The sequence below is a fragment of the Fukomys damarensis genome, unplaced genomic scaffold (assembly GCF_012274545.1).
Source record: "Fukomys damarensis isolate Sample0158 unplaced genomic scaffold, DMR_v1.0_HiC HiC_scaffold_7, whole genome shotgun sequence".
Taxonomy (NCBI): domain Eukaryota; kingdom Metazoa; phylum Chordata; class Mammalia; order Rodentia; family Bathyergidae; genus Fukomys; species Fukomys damarensis.
This window is the reverse complement of record NW_022900919.1, coordinates 6,742,384-6,763,947: the sequence shown is the minus strand read 5'-3', so window position 1 is coordinate 6,763,947 and position 21,564 is coordinate 6,742,384. Positions and strand designations below refer to the sequence as shown.

The 21,564-nt window shown below is 41.1% G+C and overlaps 1 protein-coding gene across 1 annotated transcript in view; it reads left to right on the top strand.

Annotated features, from left to right (window-relative positions):
* The first annotated feature begins 2,229 nt into the window (after window positions 1-2,229).
* The window catches only part of Tjp1 (tight junction protein 1), a 221,932-nt gene continuing 202,597 nt past the window's right edge, over window positions 2,230-21,564 (top strand). The window contains exons 1-2 of the mRNA XM_010638208.1: window positions 2,230-2,288; window positions 9,795-9,927. Of these exons, the coding sequence (XP_010636510.1) occupies window positions 2,242-2,288; window positions 9,795-9,927 (180 nt within the window). The 5' untranslated portion in view covers window positions 2,230-2,241. The remainder of the gene's footprint in view (window positions 2,289-9,794; window positions 9,928-21,564) is intronic.

Below are 21,564 nucleotides of genomic sequence, written 5' to 3'. Positions count from 1 at the left end.
GGGTCCCAACTCCAGAGTGGTGGCTGGGAATCCCTAGCACACATCAGCAATGCCGGTCAGACCTTGGAGTGCACCAGCATGTGCCCATGTACACAATTTGGAGGTCATGCTATTGAAACTGGCTGTGGCATGTGTAAAGATTTGTGCGAAGATGTTTATGAAAATGTGTGTGCTGATTCTCTCTTTACATTGTTGCTGTCCTGGCGAAAGGCTGTGTGCCTGCAAAGGCCATACAGAATAAAGAGGAAAGATCTAGTGCTTTGTGCCCACACTTCCATGTAGTTTGGCATCTGTGCCCATCAGCTTTCCTTCTCACAGCGTCTTTTTCTGGTTGGCTTTTCAAATCCATTAAGGAATATGGTATCCGTGGACCCATTTAGGTGGAGATGGAAGCAGAACAACAGACCCACCTTGATGGAATCTACAGAAGCCCTCTTCTTCTTGTCCCCTTTTCCCAGTCTCCTAGAAACAGACAGCAGGAGTGTGTGTAGTGTTTGGCTCTGACTCATGACTCTTTAGGATCCTGGATGAAAGCTTCTTTCCCCAGACAAAAGTAAGTTTGTGGCCCTGCTGGCTTCCTTGGGGACCTCCTGTAATCACCAGTGATGAAGAGAAGCACTGTATTTCCCAGGACCGCTAGAATACATGGCCACAAACTTAGTGACTTTACTTTTTCACAGTTCTGGAAGCTAGAAGTCCAAAATCAAGGTGTTGGCAGGGCCACTCTCTCTCTCCGAGGCTCCAGGGGTGGTCCTTGTTGGCCTCTTCCCATTTCTGGTGGCTCCAGGTATTTGTGGATTCATCACTTCTGCCTCCACCTCCATCTTCCCTTAGCCTCTTTCTCTGTGTCTGTCTTCTCTTCTGTTTCTGAAACGCATGCTTGTCATGGGATTGAGGGCCCACCTGCCTGATCCAGAATGGTCTCATCTCAGGACTTTAACTTAATTGCATCTGCACAGACCCTGCTTCTATCATTGGTGGCATTCTCAGTGAGGAGATCTTCACCCTGCTCTTCAGCAGAGTTGAGGCCCAAACAGTAAGTACTCCTGTTTTATGTGAAATGCGAAAAATCTTCTCATGACAGTTGCATTGCTGCCAGCAGTCTTCATGTTTGCATCACTGAGCGATTACTCTTAGACCCCACGTAAGCATCCTGTCCTTTAACCTAGGAGGTAGGTGCCATCGCTTCCCAGCTTTACTGATGAGGTCACTGGCTTGTCCAGAGTCAGGTATCAGGTCTTACCCTGGTTGTTGAGTTGAAAAGAACTGAGCAAGAAGATGACAATCTAGGAAGAAAGGACAGCTGGAAGTAGGTACAGAAGAACAGGGAAGTATCCTGAAGGACGAGTTTCTCCTAGGTGATCATGCCCACCCACAGGCCACCAAGCTCCTTCTGCTGAGATATGACCAGCCCCAGGACCCAAGTCCTCTTGTAGTTTTTTTTTTAAATGAGAAAATTATAGTTAATTGCACACATTTACTACTAAAAGTCCACTTACTGTTTATTAAGTGAACAGTTAAGGTTGTGCAGTCTGATACTTACAAACAAAAAATTAGCATCTTACTGCCATTTATAGAAGAAGGATTCGGTATCTTTGTAGAGTCTGCTGCCCGGCTGTCTCAGCAGCATCCAAAGCTCCTGTTCTCACACCATGTTAGAATCCCCTCCTCTAGGGGAAGGATGCTTTGCCACCACTCTTTAGCATTGTCTTCAGTTGATTGGCTGTCCTTGCTAATACTTCAAAACTCCTATCTTGTAGAAGATGTTACTCTGTGGACAGTTCTGTTCTTGTGTAACTGCTTCACTTTTCTATCATCTTATTTTTTTTCACCCAATCCTTTGTTATAACTGAATTCTTTCCCAGTGGAAATTTGAAAGGAGGGAGGCAGAAGAGTGAGAGTTGTTTGTCCTAAGTGGGTTGCGGTCAGAAATGGCTGTGAACCAAAGCTGAGTTATGCACAGAACAGATGAGTAGAACCTCTCCCTGGGGCACCAAGCTTTGCAAGGGTGGGAGCAGGAGGGCATTCCAGCGCAGGGAGGGTTGCAGAATGTCAAGGGATTGTGTTGTACTGAATGTGTATTTTGGATGAGTGAAATTTTTGATTTCTGCTGAATTTAAAGGTCGTTGCTAGACCATGTCAAAGGTTTAGCAGCTTGTTTAGATGGACAACCAACAGAGACCCAGAAGTTTGCAAGTATAGGTGATCCCTCTGAGAGGGTTGGTGTTTATCTTTTTCCTGATGTACTGGACAAGAGCAGTGTACACAGAGGCAACAAGAACTAACGGGTAAACGGGTTACTGGGTTGTTAATAATATCTGGGCAGGTGCCAGCTGTCACCCACATAAGGCCTCTCTAGGAAGCCATGCTGAAGCAGGCTGAGTTAGGCCTCAGGCCCCGGAGGGGTCACAGCTTCCTCCCGTAGATGCTGAGAGGGGACCCACGTTTCGGACCAGGTGAAGAGGATGGAGCGCACAGGGCCTAATTCAGGGGCCGGGCTGGCAGGACATGGGCTGAGCGGGTGGAAGGGGTGGGTCCATTCTCCTAGTTATAATTATGACTTTCTTTTCTTTTTTTTTCTTTTTTGTACTGGGTATCGAACTTGGGTCCTTGCGCTTGTGAGGCAGGCCACCAAACCGCTGAACTAAATCCCCGGCCCCTGTTATGACTTTCTTATGCTTTACCTTGTTGTTGGATTTAGTGTTACATCAAGTTAATGCTGATACATTTGTGTGAAGTTTGGTGGATATAATTTCTTCTTCTTCTTCTTCTTTTTTTTTTTTTTTTTTTTTTTTTTTTTTGCAGTGCTGGGGATTGAATCCAGGGTCTTTGCACTGGGCTCCACCCCCAATCCCCCTGCCCCCTTTTTGAGACAGGGTCTTGCTAAATTGCCCAGGTAGGATTCAAACTTGTGATCCTCCTGCTTCAGCCTTACAAGTGCAGGGTGTACAGGTGTGCGTGCCACCGTGTCTGGCAGTTAAGAACTCTTATTGCAAGATTTTAGGCTTATAGGTTTGAGAAAAAGGGGAGAAAAGGTGATGCCTTTTGAAGTCAGAGGAGAGAAACGTTATGAAAAATATTAGGCACATCTCATCATCAAAAAAGTTGCTATTATGTCTGCATTCATATCCTAAAATATCACACCATCCAGCCAGCACTGTCAATACAAAGCGAGAGAAGAAATAAAGAGAAAATGAACTTGTATATTGTTTTACAATTTTTCCTTTCTAACGATGGATAATTTTTAAAGTTAAATTTGTTTCTTAACTGACATAAACAAACTTAAAATTGTTCTGATTTGGGGGGAACCATAATGTCAAATCAGGTTAAATGCATCCAAGTCCTCAAACATTGATCTTTATGGTGAAAACATTCAGAATCTTTTCGGCTTTTTTGAAATACGCAGAATGTTATTAATATCTGTAATGCTCCTAACTGCGACTTGGTGCTCATTGATCAGTCATTCCCTGTCTCCTTTTCCCCACTGCTCTCCCAAGCCTGTGCTAAGCACTGTTCTAGAGACCAAGTTATTTTCATTGCACCTGAGTGACAGGATGGGTATTTGTCTTTTGTGCCGGGTTATTTCACTTAGTGATGGCCAGTTACGTTCTTGTTGTTGCAAGTGACAAAGTATCTCCCCTTTTTATAGCTGCACAACATTCCGTCCTGTACGTCCATGTACCATATTTTCTTTACCTGTCAGTGGATGGACGCTTACGTTGTTTCCATTCCTGGCTTTTGTGAATAGCACTGCAGTGAACATAGGTGTGCACATGTGTCTTTGACATACTCCTTTCATTTCATTCAGATAACCCAGTAGTGAGGATGCTGGATCATCTGGAAGTGCTGTTTTTAATTTTTTAAAGGACCTCCATTTACATCCCCAAGAGCAGGGCGTGGGGGCTACCTTTGCTTCACAGCCCCACCAGCACTGGTTGCTTTGATCTTTTTGGTAATAGCCATTCCTACTGCTGTGAGGCGATATCTTTTTGTGCTTGCGTGTGATTTGTATTTCCCTGATTAATCGGGTTGAGCACTTTTTCATGTGCCTGTTAGTCATGAGTATGTCTTCTTCTAAGAAATGTCTGTTTTTGAAAAGGCCCATTTGGCTTTGTTTAGGCATTTCTTTTTGGCGAAGGGGATCTCACTATGTTGCCCAACTTGGTTCTAAACTCCAAGGATTGATCAGCCCTCCTACCTGAGGCCTCCTACCTAGCTGGCACTCCAGGTATAACCGTCTCACTTGGGTGCCCATTTTTATTTTTATTTTATTTGTACACATTTGTACCCTATTTATTTCATTTAAGAGTATGGCCTCAATGTGTATTCATTTAGCTATAAATGTCTCTAGTTTCTCATTCTTTATGGCTGAGTAGTACTCCATTTTATTACCAAACCACATCTTTTTTATCCAGTCTCCAGTTGATGGACAATTGGACTGTTTTCAAGTTTTAGCTGTTACAAACTGTGCTGCTATAAACATGGGTGAGCATATGTCACTGTGTATGATTCTTCTAATTATTTTGGGCAGATACCCAGCAGAGAAATAGCTGGGTCAAATGGGACCTCTAATCCTAGTTGTTTGAGGTATCTCCATATTGATTTCCACAGTGGTTGCACCAGCCTGTATTCCCACCAACAGTGGAGAAGGGTTCCTTTCTCCCCACAACCCCACCAGCATTTGTTGGTTGATTTCTTGATAGCAGCCATTCTCTCTGGGTTGAGGTGGAATCTCAGTGTTGTTTTCATCTGCGTCTCTCGAATGACCAGTGATGTTGAACATTTTTCATATGTTTATCTGTTGCTTTTACTTCTTTGTCTGAAAAATGTCTTAGTTTCAGATGCCCATTTTTGAATTAGGTCTTTATATTTGGGGGGTCGGATTTTTTGAGTTCTTGATACATTCTAGATAGTAAACCTTTATCTGAGGAACAGCTGGCAAAAGTTTTTCCCACATTGTAGGTTGTCTCTTAGCTCTGTTGGTGGTTTCTCTGGCAGTGCAGAAGCTTTTTAATAAGATGAGATCCCAGTTGTTCATTCTTTGTGCCAGTTCCTGTGCTATTGAGGATTTGTTCATAACGCCTTTTCCTATGCTTATATCTTCAAGAGTTCTACCTAAGTTAACTTCCAGTAAGTTTAGTGTTTCTGTTCTAATATTTAGATCTTTCATCCACTTGGATTTTTGTTTAGTGCATGATGAAAGATAGAGGTGTAGTTTTAATTTTGGCAGGTTGCAATCCAGTTTTTCCAACACCATTTATTAAATAGGCTTTTTTTTTTCCTCCAGTGAGAATGGTTGGCTCCTTTGTCAAAGATGAGGTAGCTGAGTAAGTCTGGAGTTGTCTCTGCATCTTCTAATCTATTCCGCTGATACTCAGGTCTGTTTTGTAGTATAGATTCAAGCTGGGGATGATGATACCCACTATCACGTCTCTGTTGCCTAGAATTCCTTTTGCTATTCTAGGTCTCCTCTTCCTTCAAATAAATATTTGGTGGATGCCCGTTTTTAAATAGGGTTCATTCTTTTGCTCTTGAGTTTTTGGAGATCTTTGTGTATTTTGGATATGAACTTGTCAGATGTATTACATACTAATATGCTCTCCCGTTCTATAAGCTGTCTCTTGTTTTCTTTCCTGCACAGAAGCTTTTGTTAATTTTTGCTGTTATTTCCTGTGCTGTTTTGGTCTTGACCAAAAAAAATTTTTTTTCTGCCTCTTCCAGTGTTCAGAAGCGTTTCCCCTTGAATAAAGTTCTTCATTGTTCTTTGAAGCTTGTACCCTGCAGGGAAGAGAACAGAGTTGTCTGTTGTGCTTCTTTCTGTATTGCAACCCATGAAAGTGACATTGTTGAATTTGTATTCTGGGAGCTGAACTGAAAAGAGAATTTATTGGAAATTCAATGAAATAAAAAGTTTGAAGAACCACAACCAAATTGATGGTGGTCTCAGTAACCAGTAAGAATGCCATCACTGGGCCAGTGTTTCTGTGGATACCCTGGGAAGTGTAGTTAGTGGATGCGGTCACCTGCTGAGAGGAAAGCCTTATAGAACTGTGTGGAAGGTGTGGGTGGACCAGTTGGTGAAGCATCGAGGGAGGGAGGAGTGGGGCACTCGGGCAGGTAATGGAGGTGATGCCCTGGTGTATACCGAGTGCTGGACAGTGGTGCCACTTCTTGTGCTGAAGCAGTAAGTATGGGTTCTGGGGACAGAGAAGGCTGTTCCTCAGGTAGCTGCTGAGCCCCTGACCCAAAAGGAAAGTTTCCTCTCAGTAGCTGCCAGAGTCGGTGAAGTTAGGCACAGTAGATAGTGCCACAGGGAAACATGTTCTCCGCTACAGATATAAGTAGGCATTAGAAACCACCAGACAGCTGGGGAAAGCCTGTGAATTACCAAATTAAAAAAAAACATACACACAAAAAACAGAGAAATTAATCCTTGAGAAAAATAGAAAAATATTGGATTAAATTCAGATAGATGCGAAAGAATATTGCAGTAATGAAGTCTCAGACACTTTAGAAATTTAAAATTTATTGCCAGAAAAGAGAATTGCCAAATTAGCAAGATTGTAGAGCAGAGAAGCCATCAGGAGGAGTAAGATAACAAATCACAGGAAAGCAAAGGGATCGAAAGAATGAAGGAGAAGTTGGAAACTTGGAAGCTATTTCCAGGGGTCAGGTGGGGCCTAGCAGCAGGGTGGTGAGGCTGGGATGAAGAGAATGAAGCTGCGTTGGGCCCATATTGTGCTTGAGAGCGGGTGAGAATACTGAGAAGCTTAGGTACTGATGGAAATGTGAATTTAAATGTATGCAGTCTGCCTTCCATACCTTTGGTCCCACATTTGCAAATTCTACCACCTGGATGTAAATATTTGGGTAAAACTGCATCAGTTTTGAACATGTACAGACTTTCTTTCATTGTCATTATTCTCCAGTACAGTGACAATACAGAGTCACAACTATCTGCACAGCATTTACATTGTATCAGGTATCATAAGTCATCTGGAGATGATTTAAAGTATACAGGAGGGCCTATGTGGGTTCTGTACAAATATTACAGTATTTTATATAAGGGAATTGAGCATCCCCTGATTGGCTATCTGAGGGGAGTCCTGGAGCCAATCTCTGGGGATACCACGTAATGACTGTATATGTGTATGTACATATATAAATGTGTGTGTTTGTGTGTATGTACACATACATATAGTATATGTTAATGCGTGTGTATAGTTAGCTGGAGGTGCCCTGATTAGATGTATAACTATTAAGTTAATTGGAAGGGGAAAGAAGTTCCCAAACTCAGTCATATTAATAAAGTAAATAAAAAGATGAAAATATGTAAATAAAAAAGAAACATAAAACAAGATGGCAGGAAGAATTCTAAACATTTAGTAATCATAGAAAATTCAAAGAGATTCAGTTCATCTCAAAAGATGTTTACTCTCAGATTTGGTAAACAAAACAAAACAAAATACTCCAGCTACCTGCCAAGAGTTAAAGGCATGGCTAAAAGGGAAAAGAAAGGAGAGGTTTGGGAAGGTTGAAAATATAAACATACAAAAAGATAAGCTAGGAAAAGGTTACTATAAACATGTAGATGGGTAAAATTATCATCAGACAAAATAACATTTAAAGTAAAAGATGTCATTGGTACAGTGACTTTCTATCTGATAAAAGATTAAGTCCCTAAGAAAATATGAGTCAAACATTTAGACATCCAATTTTAAAAATTTCAAATATAAAAAGCAAGGATAGATTTATAAGGATCAGTTGACATCCATATTTGTGACGGGAAACTCTATAACAGTCCTTTTTACAGAAATCAAGAGTTCGGCAAGATAAAAATACAGTGAAGGATACAGAGGAGCTGCACTATAAAGTAATAAAATGACAGAGTTGCCTGCGTACTCATGGACTTCCCAGTGGGCACTCTCATACACTGTTGGTGGAACTTAATCGATAATGCCTTTTCAGATAGTGTATAGTCAGCTTTCCCATTGCTGGACACTATACCTGACACACACAACGTAAAGGAGGACAGGTTTAATTTAGCTCACAGTTTGGGGACATTCAGTCCATGGTTGACTGGCTCCAAGGCAGGAACATGATGGTGCAAGGGTGTTATGGAGCAAAGCTGCTTAGATCGTGGTAACCAGGAAGCAGAGCAGGGAGCAGCTCAAGAGAGGAAGAGCTGAGGGACTGTGTAATGTACCCATGGCCATGCCTTCGTGAACCACCCAGACACACTCAGAAGTGTGCTCTATTAATCTGAGAGGCATTTCTCAATCCAGTCAGGATTAATGGTCACAGAAGGTGAGGCCTCTCGATACTTAGAAAGCTCCTACCCTTGCCTCTAGGACTCTTTCCTAGGTTAGTATTACATTTGTGCAGGGATTTGTCAAGGATGCTGTCTTGGATGCTTTATAGTTTGAAAGTAGACATTTGAAGACAAACTGAATGCCCATCCGTAGGGGAGTAGTTGAGTAAGTTATATGGCGTCTCTGTGGTGGAATACTATTTAGCCATTGGTAAGAATCGTTGTGTATAGAGTGCATTATGGGAGAAACTTCAAGATATATTGTTAAGTAAAAAAATACGGTACGGGAAAATATGAACAGTTTGATCACCTTACTAAACACCCCCAAAAGGAAATAAACACATAGATAAGCATGGACATTTGAATGCGTGGTTACGCAAAGAACTAGTAATGGTGACTGTCTTTGGAAAGGAGAGGTTTGGGTAAGGGCCAAGGGGAAACAGCTCTTAATTTTCACTTTGAATCTTTTTATACTCTAACCATATGGATGTACTACTTTCATTGTAAAGTGTAACCATTCTTAAACTGGCCTATTTTATATGTAGTATCTTTTTTACTGTCTTATTAGTATATAAATTAGGTTTATTTTGCTAATTGTCTAGTGTCTTTTAAAAGCGATTAAGAGTCATATCTTTCAGACAACATTTTAATTGTAAAAAGTAGGTCACAGGATGATAAATACATGAACATGTACTATAAGTAGGAGATATAATTGCAGAATAAGGAGACTGACATTTATAAACCATAGTCACAAGTCAGCCTCATTACTTCATAGACTGTATCATCTCTGGGACGCTATGATGTTTCCTTGCAGGTCACTGTCTCTCCAGCTCCTTTGTTGTAAGGCTGCAACTAGTAGTGACACAGAAACTGGAGACCATGTGCCAGTCTTCTGTGTGTGTGCGTGCGTGTGTGTGTATGTGTAAAGGTTTGTCCCAATGTGCACTCTGTAGATGGCTTAGATTATCTGCTGTTTCTTCTTGTCTGTGTTTTCTTGATTCCATGATCATGCTGAGTGAATGGTAAATGGTCATGTTTAAATGTGCAAGAGTTATTTTCATGCCTAACAAGCACAGTGAACAGAATCTGTGAGTGCACGCAGGGCTGGCTCCCTTGTACTTGACCCGCCAGGCACTGGCCTGAGCGCTGGCTGTCACTGCCCAGAGGGAGGCAGATTCCTACACGTTACCTAGGAAACCTGAGTCTGGTCCTAATTGCCTCCTTGATGGTTGTGGAGTTGACTTTTAGTGAATCCTACTGTTGCAGTCAGTATTTGAACTGTCAGGAAGATTTCTAGACTAGCCAGCTGCAAAGAAATACTTAGAAGATGGCATTTGATAGAATGTGGCTCTTAGTTTGGGGTTGCAAAAAGGAATGTGTGATATCTCCCAAGACACCCTCAAGTAAATGCTTACCTCAAACCTGAGAAACATGTTCACCAGTAAACCTGTCTTCTTTTACGCATTTTTTTCCCTTCTTGCAGGGTAACACCATCCTCTGAAAATCCTAATGGTGCTACTTCTAGTGTCAACCAAGGAAAGCCTTCTTTAAGACGAATTAAAGGGAGACTGCACAGAAGCAAAAGCCTGGACAGCATGGATTTCTGTGAACTCACTGTAAGTGGACAGACCAGTACTTTCCTCATTCTGCAAGACAGTATGATACAATTCTCAAATCGAATGAATTTTTTGATATTTTAAATTTTTCATAAAATTGCAATAGGCTTATTTTGTAATAAGCATTTTTAATTTAAAAAATGGGTTTATCTAACAGGTTAATAACCAGAGTTCTTTCTTAACTGCTATACATATGATATATTTATAATAAATGAATCATGATAATTATGCTGGAAAGACAAAGAAATACTTCCTGACCTCTACAAGAAAAATTGAATTAAATTTAATAGAATATTAATGTAAAATTTTTTATATATCACAAGTTGGTGTTAATATGTATAAGTAGAAACTTAAGTACCTGATTATATCCAAACACCTAACTTCTGGGTAGAAGCCTGAAAATAGTTACTCTAAAATTATTAGGATGGATCCCAGTATAGTTAATGATAGTATTTTCTGTTCTAAGTGATTAACTGTAATGCTTATATTTTTTTCCAGGACATGACAGGTTTTCATGTGGGTATGTGGTAAATTCATTCATGTTTTTGGGGGAACACTGATATTTGTAGGCTCAACTAAAAGAGATACTGTAATGCCATAAGGGGAATACTAGAATATTCATTGCTTTTAAATTTCACTTAAATTGATACATTGTTGGATTAATGGATGCTGTGAAGATACTTGGTAGAACTGGGCATGGTGGTGCATGCCTATAGTTCCAGTGCTTGGGAGGCTACAGAAGGAGGATTGCAGAAAGTTCGAGGCCAGCCTGTGCTGCATAGTGAGTTCACAGCCAGCCTGAACTGCCTAGTGAGACCCTGTCTCCAAAAACATAACAAAAGGTGCTTGGGGGACTGTGTGTGTTTTTTAGGAAGCTAAATCCTGTCTTTTTGAGATTATGATAGTTGCATCTCTTATTTATAATTGATGAAAAACAAAAGCCCAGTAAATGTGAATGTCGTTTTTAAAGTTATTACAATTTATTTTTTAGTTTTAGTGATTATTTTACTGAAATCATTTTACTCAAGTATTTTATTTAAAATTGTTCTTGCACAGTTTTTTATGACACGAAAAGGTGAAATGTGACCTATAGAAAAACATTTCATCAGAAACTGAGTGACAGAACAAACTGAGTTAACCTAGTGATGAACGCGACCATACAAAATATAAATATGGTTGGATAATGAGCTGAATTACTTTTCAAAAGTGAAACAGCAGGTGGGCATGGTGGTGCACTCTGGGAGGCCGAGGCAGGAGGTTATAAGGGTTAGCACAGTCTAAGCAACTCAGTGACTTAGTGATACCTTGTTTCAAAATAAAGAATACATAAGGGCTGGGTGTGTGACTCAGTGTCAGGGACCTGGGTTCATTCTCTATTACCACAAAAAAAAGGTGAATTCATTGAGAAATAAATTTGAATTAATTAGAATATTAAAAAGGAAACTGAAATTTTACCATTTCTCTATGATGCCTAATACTTGTGCGTATTTAGATAATTAACTTGAAATGTCATAAAATATGTGTACTCACTTAGCGGAATCATTCTGGTTGGGTGAGAGGTTAAAATTTCTCTAGAACATGATAGAAACAATTTTTACATGTTGATTATCCTTTACCCAAATTGCCCAGGACCAGGACCAGGTGTGTTTTGGATTGGGAATATTGAAAATCTACAATGAGGTATCTTGGGAATGGAACCCAGGTGAAGCACAAAGCTCATTTACATTTCATATATGCACTTTATGCAGAGTTTGAAGGTGATAGTATACAACATTTTCAGAGTACCTGCATTTTGACTGCTGCCCGTCACAGTAGGATGTAGAGTTTTCCACCCTGGCAACACATTGATGCTCAGAATGTTTGGCATTTTCAGATTAGAGATGTTCAACTTGTATTTTGTATAAGGCTGCTTTTCCCACAAATAGAAATGTATACCTGAACTGCAAGGAAAAATTGGCGGAGAAAGTAATCTTTTTTTATTATAAACAGCATGCATAACACCTTTCTTGTCTTTTTCCATGAGGGACTTGATCTGGCTGAGTCCAAACAAAGAAAAGGCGACAGTACCCAGGTGCAGTACCACCTGCAGAATCTTTTCGAGAATCTGCTTTTTGACTTCCTCTGAAGAGTGAAAAGTCTTAGTTAGCATCCATGAAAGGAAGGCATTTTGACGCTGAGCTTAAAAGAGAAGGGCGGGGATGTAGTTCAGTGGTGCCACATTTGTCTGGCACGTGCAAAGTTCTGAGTTTGCTCCCTGGTACCAGGGGAAAAAAAAGAGTAGAAAAGTTGAGGTTCACAGGATGGTGATTTGAGAGGAAGTTGCACGGCTGGGGTAATGGTGTCTGCTCTTGTCTTCATGGGCTGTGTCTTTTTTTATTTTTATTTTTCCATTTCTAAAGCATGCATTGAAAGGCTGTGGGTGTTGGCATGGGATATTCCATTTCTCTTTCAATAAGAAGAATGTATTAATATGCCCTTAATTACTGTAGTCAATTTGTGTGTTTTTACAATTTGAATTCATTTCTTTGTCATATTTTTATAGTCTTGTTTGGTGGAACAGCAACTTTTATTTTATTCTTTTGAACACTCACTCGTTTGAACAATTGTAAATCGTTAGATGTTTTCAACATGCGCATGTTCCACTTTTAGAAAAAATCATAAACTGACTGACTTTCAAAAATATATTTTCTTTTTTTAAAAAAAAGAGCTTAGGTGGAGATGGTGGAGGGGGTGATGGGGTAGAGATAGATGTAGAAATGCTGGAGTCGGAGTTGGTAATGTTAGAGTAGGTTGATAGTGATCATCTTCTGCCATAAGACATGGCAGTCAATACTGTAATATCCAAAATATGTAAGGGCATCTAGCATCTGTGACCTGGGGTTAAAAAAATAACCTTTCCCTATATTTTTAAATTATATCTTTTTAAAAAATAGTCGTCTCGCTTTTTAAAATCTTTTTTGAAAGAAAGAAGTGTTACACTTTTTTAAAAGAGCGTGGATTAGAAGAGGGTTCCGTAAGAGGCATAAGGTATGCAGAATTGATTTGGGGGCTGGGGGTAAAGCTCAGTGGTACAGTGCTTGCCTGCATGTGCAAGGCTCTGGGTTTGACTCTGAGCACTGGAAAAATTTTAAAAATGAGCAAAAGATTGGTTTTGTAACACAGTTGACTTCGTTGTGTAAACCCAGTTTGAAGATCTTAGCTGCAGAAGTCTAAAGGGAAGATGCTGTTAGTAAAGCTGAAGTAACGTCCAATTATAGATATGATTTTAGATAATTATTCCTATTTTCTTTCAGGAAAAAGCTTCATAGGTCTCTGTAAATATTCCTCTTGTTCCAAAAAAGTACGGATTTTTAAAGATTTATAAAAATATATATTAAACATATGGCTTCCTACAACTGCTAAAGTAAATAGAGATCCTTAAAATAGAAAGATTTAGACTTAGTTCATAATCTCCTGTCATATGCTCGAACCAAATTCATATGACCGAGATAATAACACCTGCAGTTTTGATTTTGTATTTTACCTTTAATGTTTCCAAATTTATCTAAAAAATACGGCTTTTGTTGCTTTTGGAAAAGCACGGCAAGGTGGGCAAGGGATCCACTTGGCTGTTGTTTGGAGGCCCTGGCTTCTGGCCGAGCAGCCTCAGGGTCCAGCTGAGACTTTGGCGTTGGTCCTGGGCATCCGTCCGATTGCTGCCAGTTCACTCCTGGGGAGAAGCAATTATTTCAGCTTTCTCTGCAGGGAGTAAATAGGATAGGCATTCAAATTCATTTTGTAAATGCTACAGCATAATTGACTGTCACCCTAGTTTACTAAGGGGGACTGAAATCTTTCCTGTCTCCTTAGTCCCTTGAGACAGTGTCCAGAGAGACTTGGTAAACTTTTTTTTTAGGCGAGCCTGAGGTGGACAAGCCTGTCCTGTATGTGTCTTGCTTAGAGGACCTGAGCCTTTCTTCAACATTTTAATAAGCAAAATGTTATGGAACTCAGTTGACAGGTTCTTGGGGTCAGGAAGTGATGCACAGATGGCCCTCTGAATCTGTGGGTTCAGCATGTGATTCAGCCCACTATGGGTCAGAAATACTCTTCAAGTTGCATCTGTACTGAACACATATAGACTTTTTTCTTGTCATTAATCTCTAAACAAGGTGATATAAAAACTATTTACATAGCATTTGCTTTGCATTAGGTGTTATAAGCAACCTAGAGATTAGATTTTAAATGTGTGGGAAATCATGTGTAGGTTCTGTGCAGATACTGTGCCAGTTATCTGGGGACTTTCATATCTGTAGATTTTGATATTCCTGGAGTCTAATAGCCAGAACCAATGCTGCTTGGTACCAGGGATGCCTATAGTATGAAAAAGACAGGCCATCATTTGCCCTTAGATTTAGTTAATGATGCTTACATTCTTATCTGTCTCGTTTTATTTTGGTATCTGAGTGATCAAATTACATTTTCACTTCTTGTCCCTTCCTCCCACTTGGATTCTCAGTGCAACTAAAGAATTTTAAGGGATAATTTTAAGAATTCAACAGATTGTTTAAAATTTTACATCTTTTATTGATCAAATTTCTTCCCTAAAATAGGGAAATGAAGCCAGTTAGATAACATTGATTCAGTTTGGTGAGGAGAAGCCTGTTCCAGAATATGAATTTAAGCAATTTATTTCCTATTTCATATGTGTAAACCTAGAGTGCTACTTATTTCTCTACCAACAGGAAAAAAAAATGCTACACAAGTTGCATACAAAAATACATAAAAGTAATGATCCAATTACCAACGTATTGTAACATTCCCTTAACTACGGGTAAAAGAAACATTCAATCATTACTGAGAACCATTGGCAAAGTGATACATATTTCAAATCTTTAGAGAAGTTTTTGTCATGAGATGGAAAATGAGTGACAGGACATTATTTGGAACATGACATCAGCATACTTCTGGGCTAGTAAGTCCTAGTCCACTGCTGTTGGAATAGCTGTTCTCTGGTTTTTCGCTAATCAGTAGGTTTTCACGTTCTAAGAGATACTTCCTTCTTCTGACAGAGAGGAATCGCCACACAGGCCCACAGGAAGTGAACTGTGGAGATGTTGATGGTAAAAATTTCTCCATCTCCCTCTGTTCTCAAGACCAAACCTAGTGTGAGCTGAAACCCACAGACCTGTTTAGAAACTCAGTTCTCCTTAGACTTTAAACACATAGTAAGTTTGTTTCCTGAGGCCTCATAATCTGGACAGCTTTCCATTCCCTTGTACATCCTTTCTGTGTCTGTGTAGGCCCTGGTCCCGAGACCACAGCAGATCCCGTCGTGCACCCTCAGCTTTACTGCATGTTTGTTTCCAAGTTATGTCATATCCTTCTCCTCCTCGTGGTAGGGAGCATTTTTTGTTTTGTTTTTTTTTTTTTGTCTACTCCAAAATAGCAAGCATAACAGATTTTATGCCATTAAATGTATGTTGATTATTTTTGTTTGATTGTTTCGTTAACTGTGGCAGGTGAATGGAAGAAACACTTGGAGACCATTAAATAGAGGGGGTTAAAAAGCAAGAGAACACGGAAGATAATGTAGTTCACTGGGCACATCGGTAAGGTAACCAAGGTACTTTGTCACCTGGCTTCTCTGAGAGAAGCGTGCGTAGGTGCTAAGCAGTGAGGGGAGATTTGTGAGCAGCCCAAGTTCCTGTAGTTGTGGTGTGGTGGTGTAGGCGGTAGAGGGAGTGGCAGTGGCAGTGGAGTTGGAGGAGGTGATGAGGGTGGTGGCGGTGATGGTGATGGTGAAAGCGCAGGTGGTGGTGGTGGAGGACGTGGTAGAGGTCATGGTGATGGTGTTGAAGTGGGAATGGTTGGTGCGGGGGAAGTAGAGGTGGAGGAGGTAGCGGAGGTTAAGGTGAGGGTGGAAGTGGCGTGGAAGATGCTGGTGGGCAGGTAGAGGTGTTGGGGGTGGTGACGATAGCGTGGATGTGAGCGTAGAGTTCGCGGAGATGGAAATGGCCGTGGAGCTGGCCAGTTAGAGCTGGAAGTGGAGGCCTGTGGGTGACGGTGGCTGTGGGGGGGTGGAGGTGAAGAGGTGAGCAGGGGCTGTGGTGGTGCTGGGGGTGTGGGAGGATGTGAAGGAGTGGTGCAGGCGGAGGCAGTGAGAGTGGAAGTGGTGAGGGTAGCACTGTGAGAGTTGGAAACGGAATGGGGAAAGGAGGTAGGGATGGTGGAGGGGAGCGGAGTAATGGCGGTGGGAGAAGTAGAAACGGCGGAGGTGGAGATGCCCTGTGAGACGCGGAGGTGATGAGGAGGAGGTGAGGACGAAGAGGACAGCATCCGTGTGCACGCTGGGCCAGGCCTTTCGCACTCTGAAGCAGTCAGACTGTTCCTGACGAGGGCATTCACTCCAGCTCACCCCGACAGCAAGCACTCTGTTAGCTCACACAGTAGTAGTTCAGTGGTGGCACGTTCCGCGGGGCCAGGTGAGTCTGGTGGGCCCCTCACATCCACATGGACGAAGCCCAGGCGGGCCGGTGTCTCTTTCCGTGGCTCTTTTTCACAGGTGTGGAAAAACCTCCCCAAGAGCTCTCCCTTCCCCTTTCTGTCTCGCCGGCCTTTTCCTGGACCGGGCCTTGGTTTGGTGAAGACCATACACCAATTTGCTTAGCTGGGTTCTTTGACCAGAGAAAAGTCTGATGATCCATACCTTTTGTCTCTAAGAATATAAAAAAATATGGTAAGATCAGACTAGGGTGGGAGCAAATAAATAGTTTTTATAATGAGTGCTTTGGCTGATGATAGTCATTTCAAGTAAACCGGTGGGAATATTTTTTCTCATCCAGCAGGGAACCAGAGGCAGGCAGTCCAGCGTCAGTACAGCCGTTCTGTGATGTCCTTGGTGACCCAGCTTTCTACACTCTTCTAGGCTGTGCTTATTCTGAGGGCTTCAGTTCTCATTCCTTTGTTCCCCAGGTGGCCGCGTATTCCTGCTTTCACATCTTACACTTTTGGCAAAAAGGAGAGGGCAGAAAAAAGGGGCAGAATACTTTCTCCTAATGAAGCTTTGCCCTTTGATTTCAGAGATGATGCTGTCATCTCCCTGCAGCTCCTTAGCAGGGAGCTGGCTTTACTCTAAATACCCTGGTATGTCTGGAGTCAGTGCTGTACAGATCAGAAAATTAATGCTGCAGTGAAAGTCATATCACAAGTGTGCTAGATTGTAATTGATATAATCTACAAACAGGTTATAATTCATTTGGTCTGCTGATTTGAAATTATAAAAATCTGCATTTTTGTTTCTGCACTGGGGATGAAACCCAAGGCCTCAAGCATGCTAGGTAAGCGCCTTACCACTGCGCTACATCCCCAGAGCTTTGTTTACATTTTTTAAGAGTTGAGATAGGGTCTTGCTAAGTTGCGCAGGCCAACCTTCAACTTAAAAAAACTTTGGTATTCACCTCCCAAGCCCATGTTTATTGTTAGTTTGCCTAATTTCAGATTTGTTCATGAAATGAGGCTTTATTAATATTTTATGTTGGGTCCGGGGATGTAGCTCAATGGTTCCGCCGCCTGCTTCGAGAGCGCAATGTCCCAAATTTGATCTGTGTTACCAAAAAAAAAAAATTTTTTTTCCAGCAGTATTGTATGTTGTAGAATTTACATGTAAACAACTAAATTTTGCATAAAATATGACCAAATCATGTAAGAGGGCACAAAAGTGTATTATTTTAGGGGAAAAATACAGCTAGATGGTCAAAATACAAAAAGGTTTAGTGCCTGAAGTTAGCCTTTGAAAATGCAGTATTCCAGAACAAACTGTTACCCAACTTGTCCCTTACTCTAGAAGTTTTTGTTTACTTATACAGCCTTACAGGAGCTCTTAGGTTATAATTTATGTGTTATAATTTATACTGCCTCCCCAATTTCAGAGATAGAGGATGTGTCATGAAGCTAGATGTGAAAAACAAAATCCCTGGGAATGTGGTAAGGGTTAACAGAGCTCACATAGTACAAATGTTGCTGAATGGGAGGAGACCTCGGGCATGAGGGGCTCTGAACAGGGAACTGGCAGCCAGCTTTTCCCGTCCTTCATGTTCTGGACAGTTGTAACGATTCCTCCAGTTGGATCTGTCCAGGTCTGTATGGAAACACTACCTACTGAAAGGGTGCTGGACATCTCTCAGTGTGTTCTGGTCAGGAGGACCGGAAGTGAGCCTGTCCCAGGTGACGTTTTCCTTAATCACCTTGTTGCATTGTGGATGTCAGACCTCCTCGTGTTGAATTTACCGTTGTTCTTGTGGTAACTGGTGAGCATTTCGTGTGCAAATACTCTGGGAGTACACTAATCTTTCCCATCATCTCTAAGCCTCTGCCCTTTATCCTCCTTTGGTGACTCTGCCCTAATCAGTCACCTCTGTGATGCCAAACTGTCCCTTTTATTCCTTCTACCATTATTATTTGGCATTTTACTGTAAGATGTTTTCCCTTATCCATTTATTTGTGCATGCATTCATTCATGTGTTTACATCACTGTGAAGTCACAAATTTCTGTTTTATTCCATGGAGTATAAACTTGTTATTATTACTTCTTTGGAACCTCAGATTTTCCCAGATTTATGCAGTGGGAGCTCCTTCCATCTGGCTCTTATACTATTTTGATCTCACTCTTTCGATTTTTGAACCCTACTTTGTTGTCTGAATAGTGCATTCCAGGCTCAGATTTTGACCTTTGGTGCCTAATTCCAGAGTAAGCCATTTCTTCAAGAAAGCTTAGGTCCTTATAGTGGAGGCTGGTATTTAGAAACCAGGATGTAGGGATTCTTGGTGCTTATTGCTTTGCCGTACTTTGTTTCTGGGCCCTCTGAGCAGACCCTTTATACAGAGAGTTCAAGACAAACATACCAATGCATATGCATGTATAATAATCTGTATCTGTGTACCCGTCTCTGCGCATATGTGTGTATACTTAAGAGACTTGAGTTCTCTCTGATGTTTCCCTTTCAGCTCCTCACCTTAGAGTTCTTTCTAGCTTTCCTCCCTTTCTGTGCTCCCCTAGTTAGAATTCTGGCTTTCACAGTACTCAGACATTTATTTCTCAGTCCTTTTACTCTCTGCTCAGTCTCCCAGCCGTGTAACTCTTCCCTGCCACCAGCACCCCGCCCCCTTGGCATTGAGTAGAATGCTGGCCATGTGGCTTTGGGAGCTTAAAGAGAATATGTGACAGGTTTTTGTCCAGAGAGTAGAGGAAGTTCATGTTTTTTAAATAGATGATTTAAAGTAGGAAATTTTACAATTTCATTGTGTTTTTGCTTCTAGCTGTGTTGGGTTTTTACTGATTTAGCCTACCTTTGGAAGTGAATTCCAGCCAGTAATTATTAGAATAAACACGCTTACCTTCTCCAAATTCTCTTGGCCAACAGGATTCCCTCTTGGGTACACACACGTGCTGTGTGCATTGTGTAGTCATCCACTGGATGGTTAGCTGCAGTGTCAGGGCCTAGATCCCATAGTCCTGGGGGGCATTTGGACTGCGCTTAGTTCCTTGGCCACATACTTGAATACGAGACAGGAGTTGCTTATCCGTAAGGAAGTTTGGTACACGTCCCCCAGTGATCTCAGTGTGTGGGCTCCAAGGTATGTAGAAGGGCTAGGTTTATGTTAAGACCAGTCCTGGATAGCGTTTTGTGAAGAATATCCCTGGTAGAAATAATAAGTACAAAAATAATCAGTACAAAAGACCAATAATGTCTTAGGTGGCACATGTTCAAATCTGATAAACAGCCTACACTGTCAAGTAAAATTAAGATTGATATTCTCTAGTACTTCATATAAGTAAGGTTTGGTTTTGAATTCAGATCAACAAAAGAATAAAATCATGGGCTGTGGATTTAGCTCAGTGGTGCTGCACCTGCTGACAAGTGCAAGGTCCTGAGATTGATCCCCAGTAACCCCCCCAAAAAACCCAAGAATAAAATCTTTATGACATTTAAAATCTTCAGATTTTGATCCAAGATACTAGAATTTGTGGAAACAATAAAATAGTAGCCAGTAGAATTCACAGTGACTCAAACTGTAGTCAGTAAACATTTGATATGAACAAAATCTGATTGATTTAAAGTTTACCTAGAAAAGACTTGGATCTCAGGGAAAATTCTTTCTGGAAAAGTTCAGTTGAAGAAGGAAAATTTAGAATCAGTTTTATACTTTTTAGAGAAAATTTGACAAGGAAGTAGATTGGCCAGTTGAAATATTTTGTCACTGAGAGGTTACCAGTGTTAGTATGATTTTGGTTTTTATATTTGCATTAATAAACATGAGGTGAAGAAAACTCTCAGTGACCCCCCCCAAACAGTTGGTTGAAGTATTCCACTGTATCTTTTTTTTCCTCATGATATCTGTGAGGCATACAAATATTTCCTTTAAATCCTTATGGGTAAGAAAATTTTAGTTTAGTATTTAGTTTTTTTTTTTAAATATGTAGTAAAAGAAGCTAAACCTTTTGACTTGCAAAGTAGTCCTAAGATTTGCTTTAATTGTAAAATAATTGAAGAGCGGTTGGCTGAATTCAGAGATTAGACAACATATTCATAACAGTGGTCTCTGTCTCTCTCTCTCTCTCTCTCTCTCTCTCTCTCACACACACACACACACACACACACACACACACACACACACACACCTGTCAATATAAAAATCCATGGCTCTTGTCTTCTGCAGCTTAAACAGGAAGCTGGTGGACCAGTGCTCTTGGTTTCACCAGTGTCTTTATTGCCACCTTCAGCCTTATTTAAGACCTTCTGCTTTGTCAGTCCCTCTGTGAGAAGACAAGCACTATCAGCTATCAGGACAGGGGCAAGGGGAGTCTTGTTCATTTATGTATCCTAAGTGTATAGCACATTGTTTTTTCCACGTGAGTGCTAAAGGATGATTAACCAAAATACAGAATATTTACTTTTTAAAAAAGAAAGAAAGAAAAAACAACATGAGAGGAGAATCTCACGGGTGCTCACCAACAGGGTCCCTCGCTAGGAGGTCCCTGGTCCCTGCAGGGTTGCCTCCCTAGTCCCATTTCCCCGAGCAAGGGTTGGGGCTGTGTTGCTGGCCTTGCAGCCACAAACTGGCTGTGCCACCAGATGTGAGTGCTGGATGTGACCCTGCCTTAGCCCCCTGAGGGACGTGCATTGCTGGTCTGGTTGAGAGGAATCTAGGATTATCACCCTCATTAATTTCTGAACTGAGAAGAGTCAGGTTTGAAGCTCTTCTGCAGAACAAAGAATCTGGCTATTACGTAACATCAGGAATTCCAGAGGTCAGTCTGGATGCAGTTCGCCAATTGACAACCAATTAGTAGGAGATTTTGCCCTTAATGGTTACTTAAAGAAAAAAAAAATTGGGAATGTCCAGATATTTCTGAAAGACTCTTACATAGCCTTGCAGGGACTCCTTTCTTCAAAATGGTTGTAAGCACAGTGGCTACAAGTGTACCATTCTTGTGAACAGTGTCAGTCTCTGTCTTTGTTTAATGGGCTTTCTGAGTTGATTTCGCAGCTCAGAATTTTGTCTCCACTTTGAACCTGTGCCAGCATCTCTTATCTCTTCAGTCTTTTCCCCAGCAGTTGCTAGGTTGGGTAGTTTGATAGCTTTGATTTTAGGCAG